This window comes from Scardinius erythrophthalmus, assembly GCF_964197995.2.
Source record: "Scardinius erythrophthalmus genome assembly, chromosome: 24".
Taxonomy (NCBI): Eukaryota; Metazoa; Chordata; class Actinopteri; order Cypriniformes; family Leuciscidae; genus Scardinius; species Scardinius erythrophthalmus.
Window position 1 is genome coordinate 21,601,864 of NC_138244.1, and position 16,466 is coordinate 21,618,329.

Here is a 16,466-nt window from a genome sequence, read left to right on the forward strand (position 1 = left end):
ATAGTTGGTAGCTGCAGTTCTAACTTGTATGTATCCAAAGCAATTGTGCAAAAACTGTCCAACAAAACCCCAGAATCTACACAGAGTAGCGATACAGTTTCACTTGATAACTTTATTACCAATTAACCAATGAACAGTAATCAACTGCTTGGTGTCCATTCCAAAATCAACAACTTTGTCAAACACATTTCTGATTTATTTATTAGGTAAAGATAAATTTGGTCTTTTATCTTTTGGTCAGCTTGTCACATCAGGCACAAGCCCTATCAATATTGGTAATTAAAAACTACTATTTGTCACCTTCAGTTACCATCAATTACAGAGATTTAAATAAATAGTCATTATGATTTCAAGTGGAGTAGGGGGGTTATAGACTTAAAGATGGGATGCAGCTGTTAATCCATAGCAACATCAATTTAAAAAACTAGAAAATAAAGCAGTGGAAAGAACTGGCTTCATTCAGCTTGTGAAAGAGCTTCTGAATGTTGGTAATTATGGAGCCAGAGCCTTTGATCCTTGGATTCGGGGGTAGGAAAAGCTAATCAAGGTCTTTGTTCGGAGAATAAAGAGATGAAAGATGATGAGACAAGCTTCATCAGTGTGGACAGACATTATGTAAAGTAATGAGGTATACATGAATAGTAACGCGCACAGACACGCATCCGAAATGGATGACAAGTTCCTGCAAAGATTTAAAAAGATCATGAGCAAAAATAGCTATGGGCTAAAAAACAAAAACAGTAAAGAAATGAAAAGGCAAGACGACCATGTGATGCAAAATTGCACTGGTTAACCACAAGTTCCATCTGAAAGCACAAAGAGTTTCAAAGAGTGGATAGCAGTCTTGTTTTTACAACAAGAACTTCACTGCCTCCTACTGGAGAAATACATCGGTACATCAACCAAGTGGCCAAGTGATTGGTTAGCAGTCCAGTTAGCCCCTACTGGTAAATGCTGTAACTACACCATCTGTAAAAAGTATTTTTCTCCATTGACAGCCATTCAAAAGTAGTTTCTCCAGGGACTATAGCCATTGCCACCAGGAAGGATTCCTTTACTTACTTACAGCACTTTGCCGCATGCCTCGAACCTAGTCTAGAGGTTAAAATCAAGTTAAAAAAATAATTCTTGCATCAATAAGCAAAACCTGAACATTTACTTGTGCTTAAACAAAGGTATTTTCTTCAATACTCTACAGCACAGAGAATGACAAAGACATGTTTTTAATGACCTTTTGGGTATGTCAATATTTTTGTAAACAGAAGCACGGAAGGGCCAGGACAGAGGGTCGTCATGACTTTGGGGTGTATGTAAGAGTCCAATACAGAAAGACCTTTGTGTACGAAGGCAGAATAAAGCTGACTGCTTAGCTGCGGGATGCCATGTTTGTACATTAAACATGCTTAAGACAACGATACAATTGTGTTACTGAATACAATGCCTTTTTTTACCAGGTTGGTGAGGGGTGCAAGAAAAGGAAACACTCTTTCAGACAGCGACTAATGCGTATTGACCCTAATGGGGTCAAATGCCAAACAGTAAGGACTTTCTGATAACAGCATTGTTCAAGTGATTGTTCTACAAATCTGCAAGTCGAGCTTAAGTACATGTACTCCAGCTGTTTTCCGTGCTATTTTAGGCGAATCACTCTGTGGTTATGTGTCCCAACTCCTTTTTTGGCAAGTAAATTTCTATAACCACCCAGGAACCGTAATTTGGCCCTTAAGTGCCCTCAGATGCTCATTTCCTGAACCCTCTCCTGATTCTACTTAAGCAGGTCTGCCACTATCATAGACATTTTTCCGGTGTTTACATAAACATCTCCACCCAGCCACACTGAGATGAACCGGAGATTCATTCAAAGCTTACCAATTTGTACACATTAATCATACTCTTCATTTTTTTTTATTTAATTTAATAACAAGTCTCTTGTCGCCACAGTGCACAGTTGACATTCTCAATGAAACAACCTCAGAATAACTGGGATTGAGAGTCTACTCAAAACAAAGCATTGTCATGTGAAAGGCTCTGCCTCATGTTTTTATTGGCTTTGGAAATGTAAACAGCTTCCCAGCTCAGGTGTGAGGCTCATGGAAACTGTTATCCTCTAAGTAGCTTAGGTGCCTCTGGGAGGGAGGTAGTTTCGAAGAAACTCATCCAGACAGACCTCAGAGCCCATTGGTATCATCCCTGAGGATCCTGAATCCACAACAACAGAATGTTGTTTCCTAGTCATGACAAACCCGATGCTGGTCTGGCCAACCATTTTCAGAAGTACCAGTTCTTAAAACTCAAGACTGACATGCTTTCCATTAGATGTGAAAAACATAGAACGGAAGTGCAGAGGACACGGCTACATGCTTCAGAAGTAAGCAAACCTTTTATGCTTACCTGTCCTGATTACTTATGCCTCTCATTCTCAGATCTGAACAGCAAAAACGTGAAGAATGATTATCGGACTTTTGTCAGATCACCATAAAAAGCGGTCTAACACTCTTAGTATGGACACAAACATCTATCCAGCTGGTCTCTTTAATGAGTGATAATCTCCATAATCATAAAGTGGATTCAGTGACTAACCAGAGTTCAACGAATATCTGAAATCTGACACAACTTTGAGAACAGAGGGAAATCTACAGGTGTGCTCAGGGATATTGCTTTTTTTGCCCAGAGGTCTCTCAAACAAAACTCTTAAACATCTTTTAAAGATTTGATGACCTTTAGAAACTTTTGTGATTCGATCTGGGAACTCAGTTTCCTGACAGAATGATAGAAACCTGCGCACCTTGACTTTGAAACCGTGTAGACACCATCCAATCTGTGAAACTGTAAGACGCCATTTAATCTGTGAAACTGTGTAGACACCATACAATCACACTGGAACTGGTGATTTCAGCCAGTTCTTACCATTTATGTACAATAGGCATTCGACGGTTAGTGAGTTGTCCATAGGCACACCATCTGAAGCCAAAACTATGTTCTACAAGAGGTAGGATTGTCCATATCTGTTATAAGCACAGGGTCCAATGTAGGATTGCTGAAGCACTCTGTGCAAAACTGCCACATTAAACAAACAAAGATCGTTCCTTTTGAAAAAGAAATGGTTCAAAAGAGGTCATTTATAAAACTGGACCAAACAACCCTGAATGAAGGCACCATCTATCCTCTATATACGCCATCGTAACATCTCTTCAAAGAATTTCACTCATCCAGTTTACACCTCCAAATAGGTAACTCCCATGATGATAAGAATCCCTTGATGTCAAAACGTGTAAATAGGGTTAAATGTCGTGAACTAACCTTTAAAATTATGCATGATGTAACCTTGACGCACGTATGTAACTAAATGGGTCCATCAGAGTGCAAGAATACCTGAACAAGCGAGGCCCCAAGGCATTTCCAACCGGATGACGTCACAGCTGCGACCTCTGAATGTTACGTAATAGGAACCTGCTGTGATGAGCAATACTGCGTTCCTCCTTGTAATTCTCCTCCAACAAGAAGCTCTTGTCTGCTAAATATAGAAAGGCTTAGCACTGCAAAAAAACCATCACTCCCGTTATGAGATGTGAACATTATCAAGCTAAGGGAGTGGTGAGGACTTCTGTGGACTTTTGGAAACCTAACCTCCCTCAATTTCACCACAACTTATCACAGATAATTAAAAAAGTAATGAAAGGGTCATATCTGTCAAGAATGAACACCATCTATAAGGTAATTAAACGAGTACTGGGAGGGGTGGACATGTGGCTTGCAGAGTACCGCCAAAACAGATTATGCCCTACACCACTTAAGCATTCATTTATTCTTCGCTGATGTGATTAGGTGTCAAACGGCTGGATGTGTGCAGAGTCTCCAGCGGAGGTGGGAATGAATGGAGTGACCTTGGGTACTGATGCTGATTAAGCATTATCAGGTGCTCACGCTGCAGCTCGGGATGCTGAGGAAGAGCAAGAGTGGCATCGCTGCAACCGGATCTATCGCAGTGGGAGGAGGCGCTTACATAATTTTCACACAAGAGACGGAAGAGGGCATGACAGTGGGAATTTGGGAGGTCTGAAGGGGCTACAGACAATATGACAACATTATTCAATGATGACAACATACAACAAAATGGTGGACAAATATACGTATCTGATTATAAATGCACTGCCAATTTATTGCTAAAACTTGTTAAAGACAATTAAATTGTACAATAATTTTTAAATACAATCTAGTATATCCTACCTTCTGAGTAATTATTTTATAGCTGATATGATGGCTAAAGGTACAAATCTTTAAAGTCCCCCTGTAGTCAATAATTGTATCCCTTAAAACTCATCTTTGATCACCAAAATTACTTATTCAAATGTTTTTCTTTGAAAAAAAAATTCTTCATGCTTTAAAATAGCTTGAATGTAACTCTACACCCTTGCCTCATTTAATATACGCAGTTCTATGTACGCAGTTCAAATGAGCCCCGCCTCCACTCACTCACACCAGCTCAGAGATCCACTCGTTGACGATCACAAATTGACGTGATTGGTTACAAGGTAGTTTGTGATGTCAGAAATTTAACACCAGCTATTTCAAACCAAGTTTTTGAGACTGTCTTTGGTTCAATGCAGTTTTAAGGAGAAAATACTCAGCAAATTTTTTTTCAATTTTTTCTTATGCATTTGTACATGGTTTGTCTTAAAGCATATTAAAAACACCACATAGACATAAACAGCATTGGTTTTCACCACAGGGGGACTTTAAGGTTTTACCCATTTTAATAGGATTTAGACTAAAGATATAATCTAGAATTTTGTGTTTTTAGGTGACGTCACAAATAAAAAAATGGGTTTAGTACAGTCCAGTTTAGTTCTTCTGAAACCTGGCTTAGAAAAATAATTGAGTGTGAAATTAAGAACAGTTGACTGGAATTTATCAGCATACAAAATCAGACTGAAGATAAAAAATTAAAAAATTAAAAAACTACTACTAGACAAAAGCAACATGGCTACCAATACATTGTACATTATTTTTCATTTAAATACAATCCAAATTTCCACCTTCCTAATTAACAGTTACTTTTATAGAAGTTATGTAAATTAAGTATTCCTCACAATGCTAATTTTATTCAAATGAAAACCTCTAAGATCATGAAAATAGACCTTAGCTTCCCAAGACATGATCGTCATAAGAGATTGGCCCGAAGCTAGAGAAGAATGCAGACAGAAAGGAACCGCCGACCGACACAGTCCAATCAAAGCACATCAGATTAAATAGACGACCCAGTCAGATGGCATAGCAGATAACAACATACTCCAAAACCAGACAGCGCTGGAATAAATTTAAACTTCTTACACTTCCATAACAAATCACTTCCATGAAAAATCTTACACCACATTTTGACCACCTTTGAGGAAGCATCAAATCACTCAACAAATCTGTTTACACAATCACAAACAGGATGCGATTACAGATTTTGAGAGTTGGACTTCGCCTATAAACAAGTTTAGCAACACTATAATTGATACAGCGTGAACTTTGCAAGGATGCATTTTCCATTCATCCAAGTCTTGGATTGGTCACACAAAACAGTTTCCATCTACACACAGCTTATTAGAGCAGTTATTGCAACTTGAGAATAACTTTGATATAAGCTGTTATCTAAACATCAGACACTATACAGAGGCTAACCAGTTTTTGCGGAAAGCAGGTGTGTCTAAAAACAACATCCCAGAGAACAGTTGCGATTGGCAACGTAAACCTGAAAGACTAAACAACACCACCTGACGGCGGTGTTATAAAACAAAACAGTGTTTGGATACTGCACTAAAAAGACGTGAACTCCTTACACACCGGACAGCCAAAAACATTTCAGCCGCAGAAGACAAAATAAACGGCCAGATCAAGCAGATCATGATGGTTTTCCAGCTTTCCAAGCGTAAACATTAACTGTGAATCAACACAAAAGTCTAAAAGGAGACGGAAACATGAAGGAAAGATGAAGAGGGTAGAAGAAAGAATAGATGGATCAGCAAAAAAAAAAAAAAAACTCAACCTTTTAATCAGATACATCTGGGACTTTTCACTTTGGACGGCATCCTTGAAAAACCATGGAACTTCAGAGATTTGTTATATATAGCAGTACCGCAGTAAAATAAAACTACAACCACATGTAAAGGGAAAAAAGGAAACAGCATCTCTCAAGCCTTCCATGTGAAGAGCATGCTTTGGTCTGTTAACATTCACTAACTTTCGAACAGCCGCCTTGCTTAACTTTCCAAATTGAGGTAGAGGTCGAAACCAACATTGGAAAGGGCAAAGTCTGCCCTTAGCTGTAGGGAAAAAGCAAGTTGGGAACACAGTGTCCAAACCAACATCGGTCTGCAGCCCCCACACACTACAAACTGCATTGATTTTGAACTATCTGCTCTTTCTCTAGCTGAAGGTTCTCATCGTACAACATCATGCTTGATCTCTGCATAACCTGGCACAGCTTCAAGAACATCCACAACTCCAAGGCAGTGGGGAATAGAAAAAAAACATGCGGAAGAGGATGATAAAACATCCAAAAATTGGTACCTGTAAAAGAAGCAGTCACAACACACTAGAACCCCCATGCAGCTTGTGAAGTCGGCAATCAGATTGTCCTGTCCTCTGTTGTGCTGGCTTTAAGATGTACTACAGGTGAGTGGCATCCGTTAGAGCGGGAACTCTTGGCATAGCATCCTCACAGATCTGCAGTGGAGCCCCAAACTGTTTCTCCCTCACACTTTCAGACTCCCTCTCCTGTTTCCCGATCTGTTTTCAGTTGCTGGACTGCACACAGTTGGGGCTTTGTTAGGTGGCGATTTCCCTTGCCGCGGTGCAGACAGAACAACACTTCAGTCAGCAAACAAATACAAGCGTCCGCAGCAGGCGAGCACAGCGCATACAGTCGCTCAGCACTTGTGTGTTCCTCTCTGCTGATTCCCTCAGTTTCCCCCCTCCCATCTTCTCTCTCTCTCTCATTCTGTCGTTGTCTCTCTCCCTTTCCTCCCCATCTCACTCTCCCGTTGGCTCTGACTTTGAGGCGGGAGCGACGGGTTGGCAAATAGACTTGCTGCAAACCGATGACGGCCCACTGCAGGAATATTCTGAGCCAGGAAAATTTTAAGGGCCCAAACAGCCCCTGCAAATGGTGCTGTTTCTTTCCAGGAAAACTTTCTCCACTCTCTCTCTCAAAAAAAAAAAAAAAAAAACGATAAAAAATACTCTCTGCATGGGTAAGTACCTCAAGATAAGAGACCAATGTTAAATAAATAAATAACTGTTGAAATGTTGCAATGTAGGGGAATGACTCTGGAACCAAAGCTATTAAGGCATAAAGAGATGGAAAAAGAAAAAGAATGAAAATAAAATCAAAGAAAGTGATTTCTGCTCCTCTAGCCAAAGAAATTATCCATTCGAAGCTGAATCCCAAACATTACCCGTCTCTCATTATTCAGACAAACAATTAGTGAACAATTAGTGAAACAACTATTCCCAAACTCACGCCATTGGCTGAGGTTGACAGAGCCGCATCCTGATTGGTTAATATGTGCTGTCTGATTTTGCTTTTCTGTTTACAGAGCTTACAGTTATCACAAAGACAGTGTTATTTCTCAGCAGTAGGGGAGATTTTGGACTATTGTCTCTATCGCGGTTACGCTCACGTGATGTTGCCACTCTGTGCCTTCTCAAAAAGCTTATCGTTTGCATGCATTTTTCAGCCTTACAGTTTATTTTGAACAAGTGATTTTAAACCATTTAAGCGCTTTTGTTGTTTACACGGAGACCATTTTGAAAAACTTGCAATTTGAAAACCATTTTCAAAAGTTTCTGTTTTCAGACACCCAATACGCCGTTGTAGTGTAAATGAACGGCCAAAATGCATAAAAAGTTTTACGTTTTTAGTTGAAAGCGGTGTCGTGTAACCAGCCCCTGAGAGATGCCGCACACCTGAAACGTGCGCACATGAAGCCTCTGCTCATACAGTGTGTGAGAACTGAACTTAGTGCCTGGACTGGAGTTCCTTTTAGTGCCTTACTGTAGCCTGGCAAGCCAGACCTACATCAAGATGTTAGGTCTGGAAACTCACCATAGTCACGGTTCAATCCGAGGGGCGGGATAAACGGCTGTCTTTCAAATTCCCTCTGCACGCAATAGGACAGCGCTTCAAACAACCAGAGCGTTTTCCCAACAGCGGAGCTTAGTTGATATATTCAACTTTTGCCATATCTGGCCGGCAAAACGACGAACACATCTTCCTTTTTTCCTCCAGAGTCGCGGCCAAAGCCGATTCGAAAGACCGTTGTTCTCCATCAGCAGCCGCCATTCTTTGTTTTCAAGTAGCAGCAGGTAACCGTCGCAACTCTGTCGTGTATGTTAAGCCCGCCCCCGCCTACTCTATACACAACGTGATTGGCCTGACCCAATCTGGGTTTTTGCAGTGAGAAGGTTTATTGAGAGTTGCTAGACTACCCTGGCTGCGAAATACATTTTGCTGCCGCTAGGGTGCGTCTAGATTTCTAGGCTAGCCTTACTGGGCTTGAACAGTCAAATACATGTAATAATATGTTAATAATTATGTCAAAATGCCCGTCTTTTCAAGTAACCTCATAAACAGTCGTTTATGTTTTAAAGTGAACGTAAATAATTGAGAAAGAAAGTGCATGTGTATCAGTATATTAGATCAGTGCATTAGCTCTTTAAGTGACAGCAGTCTAATAAACCTGCTTTGTTCTATTGTAGTTTTTTGTCATCTTCCTATTTTATCACTATTTACTTGTCTGTAGTGAGCTTGAGTTTTTTTTGTTTTTTACTTAGGCTAGTATTAGTTTTTTTATGTGATTTTGAAATTGGTGATGAGATTTTAGAATTTCCAATAAAATTTTAATATCACAAAAACTATTTAAAGCAAAAATAACTCTATTGTGATATATCGTTATCGTGAAATAATGTGTCATATCGTGATGCAAGATTTTGATGCAAGAGAACGATTTTTCACCCCAAAAAAATTATGTTGACATTTACCTACACATTTTCTCCATGTAAAATAAAAGGAGAAATTCTGAAAAATCTTTATGTAGCTCTTTATCATACGACGTAGTTAACGGCAACCATGTATGTCAAGCTCCAAATAGGACAAATATCACAATAAAAGCACCAGTAAAGAGGTCCATGTGACTCATTTACTTTATTCGAAGTCCTCTGGCAAACGGACCGATGTACATTGCTATTCATTAATAGTCTTCCCTTCCATCAATGAACAGTGCGTCAATGTGTCCACACCAGCTTTGAAGTCAGTAAATACAGTCAACATCCGCTCAACCGTACTTGCTCGACAGACAAGAACAAATCTCATTCTTGGACTTTACAGAGTAAGGACTTGACAGAATTTTGTCAATACAAGATCTTGACCAAAAATTAATGCAGCTCTTGATGGAAATAAATGTTGTGATGTTATTTCCATCAAGAGGTGCATAATTTTTTGGTTAAGATCTTGTAATGTCAATGCAAGAGTCCAGCACTCTGTAAAGTCTCCTCCAGCACATCCCAAAGACAAAAATTTAAGGTCTGGAATCAGAGGGGCCAATTCATGTGTGAAAATGATTCTTCATGCTCCTCTCAACCATTCTTTCTCAATTTGAGCTTGATGAATTTTGACATTGTCATCCTGGAATATGGCCATGATGTGTCTTCATACATGTAACATACATATTGTTTAAGAAATGAAAAGCTACACACTCCATTAGTTAGGGTTAGAAGAACTGTTGCCAAACATATAACAAGCTAGAAACGCAATCACAGCAATAATGATCTAATCATAGACTCTTAAGCATTTGCCTATTTAAATCCAAACAGATACTTTTTTTTTTTGTCAGTAAACTGTCATTGCATGGGGAAAACAAAATGAAACCCTCTTTTTGTGTCCCACTGAAAAAATAACAGCATACAGGTTTGAAAAAACAAGAGGGTGACTCGAAAAATGAAAATTATCTTTGGGATAATCTATCCCATTTATGATATATGTCAGTTTAATAATAAACAAACATACACATCACCAACATAATAGGCTATGTGGCTTTCTTAAAAAAAAAACTAATAAGAGAAAATCACCATCACCTTAATGTTATACAGAAAATGATATTTGTGTAAGCAAATAGCACATTATATTCAACACACACAAAAAAAAAAAAAAAAACTCATTGCAAGTGGTCTCTTTATTGTTTCTGTATACATGCAAATATGCAGATGATCAATTACCTAACCACAGAAAAAGATTACGTCACCCATTGTGTCAAATCTAAAACCACTGAGAGGAGCTATACCTCAAGCCTCAGTTTTAAATCTTAGCTCTCTCTGCATAAAGCTGGGAACACAGTGATCTTCTCCCGGACTCGATGACGTTATTCCTAGCAGCACAAAGTGATTACGGGGCAGAAGCTCTGGAAACAACAGCGCCCGAGCTGTGATAAGAACCTATTCCCTTTGTAAGGGAAAAGCTGCAGAGAATTCAACTGTTTTTCTTCCAGACCTGGCCAGGAAGAATTAACATTTTTGGGGAAAACCAGGGAGAAATCCTAATGAGCAGAGAAAGTGCATGTGTCTTGTGTCCTAATGATCTGACTATGAATGGACTGGTCACTCAGAGCCTTAAATGCTGGACTCACTGAATCCAATGAATAACAGTGCAGGGGAGACAATAGGAACGAATGATGCTATGCATTAGTTTCGGTTCTCTCAATGGAAATGGGAAAAAAAGAAACACCCCTCCCTTCTAAAAGCAAGATGTACAGGTTTACTGGTTTATTTCACAGAAATTAAACCCCTGTTGCATGTTAGAAGAAAACGTAAACGTTTAACAACTTCGTAAACTAAAACAACGCTGCAAAATGAGTTCGCATGTTGCTGCTAGCGTGCGTTACTCATTAAACATGATAAAACAAAGGTGTTCGTTATGACATAGTCAATTGAAACGTTTTTAAAAGAGCCTCGGAACGCGGACTATTCAAACGCCCTGCGTGACCTTACGGAAGCGCTCACATGTGGCTTTAGCGGAATCGAACGTTAAATTCGAACGCGAAACGGTTGTCATGAATTTAAAAACACAAATGGAGCGAATTCCAAATTCCGCGAGAAAAACATTGGAATCAATGAAAGAATGATTATGCCAAGTCGATATTTAAATTGCTTACCTATTTAAGGTGTACGAACCGTTCCGTTTAAACCTCATTTTGGATGATAAAAGTTTGATGATTAAATCCAGAACTGTAAAATAATCAGACTGCTAACGGAGTATGTTACAGTTAAGCTGCTGAAACACAAAGAGAGGGGAGTCCTGAGTACGAGACCGCCTCTAATGTCCGTTTGTCTCAGTAGGACTGGTTTAAAATCAGACAGGGGGATGAGAAGGGGATTAACAACACTTTCATTGTGTGCTTGTCAAGTTATTTATGGCAATAAAACGTTATGTTTTGTCTGAGTTACGTTCTTTTGGCGAAACCGCGGCATGGATGGAGGGTGTTTGATTGCATTCGGGAAACTGGCAAACAAAGGCGAGCGTTTCCAGGCAGACGAATTACAATAAAGTTTAAATATGCTGCCAAATGTGTGTGTGTGAGTAGAGCGAGAGAGAAAGAAACATGTTGGGAGTCATACCACCAACTTCCATTAATTTATCTGGTTCCAAACAGTGAAAGCTCAGAGGATCCTCTAATAACGTTTCGCTGTTTCCCAAGACATATAGGCTAGATCATGACGGAAAGAGCTAAAAATAACCATAATGATATACTTTAGGATCTCAACCATGAGACCCCACCCAGTACAGCAACACTGGTTCCACTTAGTGCCAGACTAAAAATAGAACCAGACCAAAAGTGAGAGCAGTACAGCTCTGAAAGCAACAAAAAGAAGAGTGCATTTTTCATGTATCCAGGGGAAAAGATTAAGTGAGCCAAATCTAGCCCTTTAATACAATAAAACTAATTAATCTAGAAATTGTCCTCTAATGGACAGATATGGTTTGGCCTCTCTTTCAATGTATGCTTATTGCTTTTAAATTGTTTAAAAATATATATATTAAAAAAAAGAACAAATCTCCATAACACATTAAGTTTTGTTGCTGCCCATTTTAAGTGCAACCAACTTAGATGAGTTATTTCAACTTAAATTACATTAAACTGACTTAAAATATGAGTTGAATCTTGTATAACATAACTTATTTGGATGAGTTAAAGCAATGTAAAAACACATGTTGTCATTATGTATTGATCAATGTTGTCACCTTTCTTATTAGCCTATGTTGTTTTCTGGATCTTGGTCACTTTTTTAAATCTCTGGTTTCAAGGAGTGAAAAGGTCACATAATTTAAACTGGAATAAAATAAGAATTTTTCTATAATCTTTCAGTATGAATTACCAAAATAGACATGTTTTTAACACACTTGGAAATATACCTCAAAATTATTTCATTTAAAATTATTTACTCACCCTCAAGGTTTTCCAAACCTGTATGAATGTCTTTTTTCTGAACACAAAAAAATATATATATTTTGAAGAATGTGGGTAACCAAATATGGACCCCATTGACTTGTTCTATGGAAGTCAATGGGGTCCATCAACTGTCTGGTTACCGACATTCTTTAAAATATCTTCTTTTGTGTTCAGCAGAAGAGAGAAACTCATACAGGTTTGAAACAACTTGAGGGTGAGAAAATGATGACAGCATTTTCATTTTTGGGTGAACTATCCCTTTAAATATAGTCACGTGTGCTGGACTCATGAAATTCATCCCATGTGTGGTTATGTTTAATTTCTTTGAATTGTCCTTCAGTGAATTCCTCTTCCTGTCCTTTTAATTCAAATTCCCACTCATCATCCCGTGGGGTGTGGTGAAATCGTGTGTACACTCATGAATTGAAAAGGAGCCAGTTCTTTCTTACATTCTCAGTCTTACCCGACCCTGCAGTATGATACAGAATATGATGAATGTGTTTCTCTCTGTGTAGGTAAGTCTCTTGCAGAGAGCTTGGCTGGCAGGACCATCAGTATAATTACAGCAAGCTGGCAGAGTCCTGAGGGATCGATCCCTGCGGCTGCAGAAAGAGTTATGCAATCCTCAGCGAGAACCATCAGTGCACCAGGACAAGCCAGCCGTACAGACTGCTGTTTACTGTGCAACATGGACACACACACCACCTTCCATTTTCAGAAGTGGCTGAAACTTACACTGAAAAAAAAATGATAGTGATTTTAACAGTAAAATACTGTAAAAATGCTAAGGTCAAAACAGAAAGTTTCCGTACTATATACGGTGAATAACTGTGATAGATATAACTGTACATTTAATGTAGTTTTACTGTAAAATACCGTTAAATTGACAGGAAGTGAAAAAGAACAAGTCTTTGTATAATTTACAGTGAAAAAACGTAAATTGACATTCCCACAATTCCCTGCGTGACACTTCACATTTCATGTATTTTTGTTGAAATAACTGTTTCTTCATAGTTTTTCTTAGTTTTTTTTCTTCTAATCAGTTATGTACATTAGGGTTTAATGTTACATTTAATGCTGTTAAATTCATGTTTATTGCATTTTTAAAATGTCATGTGTGTTACCAAGCTTGTGATGAGCTTCGATTCATCATGTGACTCTCGACACCACTGTGATTGGTGGTTACCAGATTTAACATAGGTACAAAATAGATAATAGTACTTCAAAAGATCGTAAATTAACATTATCATTATATCAGACAATGAATTACATTTTTTTTATTGTAAATTTAAGATTAAGTGTATAAAACCACAAATGTTGCTTCTGTATTTTTGACGGTACTGTAAATTTGCTGCCAGTTTTTTACCATAAGTTTAACAGATTTTTTTTTTTTACAGTGTATAAAGCTTTGGAGGTTGTTCTCTTTTTCTCTAATATAATAAGTTATGACACATAGAAGCTAGTTAGTTTAAGATTATTAATCTGGACTAAAATATGTAATTTAATATCTATTTACTCTGTCTCTGGGTAACGGCTGTTTTGGCAGAACTTATGCTCAATATCATTTTAGAGATGGATTTGGGAAACTTTGCCTGCCAGACTGTTACAAAACTCAAGTGCAAGTCTCCCTCATGCACCATCCATCATTAGGGTACGAGGAAAATGTCAGATTCTAGAACAAGATGGAAGAGCAAGAAAAATCTCAGAGGAGAATACAGTCAAAACTTCCATCATAAAATAAAAACAGCCAACAGCACTCAAAAATGTTTTGTTAACAAACACGAAAAATAACTACAAAGGGCTTACAGATCAAGACTTAAATACTGAAATAATAATTTATTGTAGAAGCTTTTCTGAAACTAAGTAAACTTTTAAAGATGGTTAGTAATCATGACAATTCACTACAATTTACAATATTAGAATGATTGCTGAAGGATCATGCGACACTGAAGACTGGATTAATGATCGAATCATGTGTCACGGGTGGTTGCAGGAAGGCAGACTGAGACGAAGATAAATTTCCACAAACAAAGGTTTAATGTAATAAATCACAAAACAGCAGAACAGGTAGCAACACACACTAAAAAATGTAATGGAGATCGGACGAAGACTGACAGAACAGACGGAACTTAAATGCAAACACAGATGACACTGATTAACAGAACACAGGTGATACAGATAACGACGATTGACTAAACAGGTGATACAACTGAACTGATAATGACAGTAACCATGGAAACGAAGGAGTGGAGGGAAAAGAACAAAGGAAAACAGGAACAAATCAAAACAAACTGAAAGTCCAAACATATACTGACACGTGACAACATGAATAAATCATATTTTTAAATATATTCAAACAGAAAACAGTTATTTTAAATTGTAATAATATTTCACAATATTGCTGGGAAAATAGCTTTGTTTTTTTGTTAATACCAATCCCAAAATTTTGAACGGCAGTGTATATACATTACATATATCATGTGTGTGTGTGTTTGTGTGTGTGTGTGTGTGTGTGTGTGTGTGTGTGTGTGTGTGTGTGTGAGCTAAGCTATTGAAAGAGATGCTTCCAGAGGTCATAGATCATCTTCTTAATATCATTAATTAATCTTTGTCACTAAGATATGTACCAAAAACTTTTAAGCTGGCTATGATTAAACCGCTTCTTTCAAAGATACTAGAAAAGGCGGTATCCTCACAACTATGTTCATTTTTAGAAAGAAATAATATCTGCAAGGATTTTCAGTCAGGATTTAGAGCGTACCATAAAACTGAGACAGTCACAAATGATTTGCTCTTATCATCCGATCGTGGTTGTATCTCTCTATTAGTGTTACTTGATCTTAGTGCTGCATTTGACACTATTGACCACAACATTCTTTTAAATAGACTCGAAAATTATGTTGGCATTAGTGGAATTGCACTAGCATGGTTTAAATCATACTTATCTGACCGTTATCAGTTTGTAGCAGTAAATGAAGAGATGTCTCATCGATCACAAGTTCAGTATGGCGTACCACAAGGCTCAGTACTAGGACCGTTGCTGTTCACTCTGTACATGCTACCATTAGGAGATATCATTAGGAAGCATGACATTAGTTTTCACTGTTATGCCGACGATACTCAGCTGTGTATTTCTTCATGCCCTGACGAAACTTACCAATTCACAAAATTAACGGAATGCATAGCTGATATAAAAAACTGGATGACTAGTAATTTCCTACCACTTAATTCTGAAAAACAGAGTTTCTAATCATTGGACAAAAAACTTCCTCACGTAATAACCTAGAATACTGTCTAACACTTGATGGCTGCTCTGTCAAGTCTTCGTCGTCGGTTAGGAACCTGGGTGTGCTCTTTGATACCAATCTTTCATTTGAAAGTCACGCGTCTAGTATCTGTAAAACCGCATTTTTCTCTCTTAAAAATATATTGAAATTACATCATATGCTCTCAATGACAAATGCAGAACAGTTAGTTCATGCGTTCATGACCTCAAGGCTAGATTATTGTAATGCTCTAATGGGTGGTTGCCCTGCACGCTTAATAAACAAACTACAGCTGGTCCAAAAGCAGCTCGAGTTCTTACCAGAACCAGGAAGTATGACCATATTAGCCCGGTTCTGTCAACACTGCATTGACTCCCTATTAAACATCGTATACATTAAAATATTGCTGATCACTTACAAAGCACTAAATGGTTTAGCTCCCCAGTACTTGAGTGAGCTCTTAACGCATTATAGTCCTTCACGTCTATTGCAATCTCAAAATTCCGGCCAGTTGATAATACCTAGAATATCAAAATCGTCCGCTGGCGGTAGATCCTTTTCCTATTTAGCACCAAAACTTTGGAACAGTCTTCCTAACATTGTCGGGGAAGCTGACACACTCTGTCAGTTCAAATCTAGAATAAAAACACATCTATTTGACCTAGCATTCACATAACACAATATAGACTTCTATAATTCAATGTTAGGCTGC

The 16,466-nt window shown here is 38.2% G+C and overlaps 1 protein-coding gene across 3 annotated transcripts in view; it reads right to left on the reverse strand.

Annotated features, from left to right (window-relative positions):
* The window catches only part of mob2a (MOB kinase activator 2a), a 52,057-nt gene that overhangs the window by 19,146 nt on the left and 16,445 nt on the right, over positions 1-16,466 (reverse strand). Inside the window, exon 1 of one of the 3 annotated variants that reach the window (XM_081355785.1) lies at positions 11,193-11,330. The exons of 1 other annotated variant lie outside the window; for it this stretch is intronic. In XM_081355785.1, the coding sequence (XP_081211911.1) occupies positions 11,193-11,230 (38 nt within the window). In that variant the 5' untranslated portion in view covers positions 11,231-11,330. Of the gene's footprint in view, positions 1-6,555; positions 7,037-11,192; positions 11,331-16,466 lie in introns of those variants that run through there. One more of the 3 variants, XM_081355784.1, reaches the window with a different exon arrangement.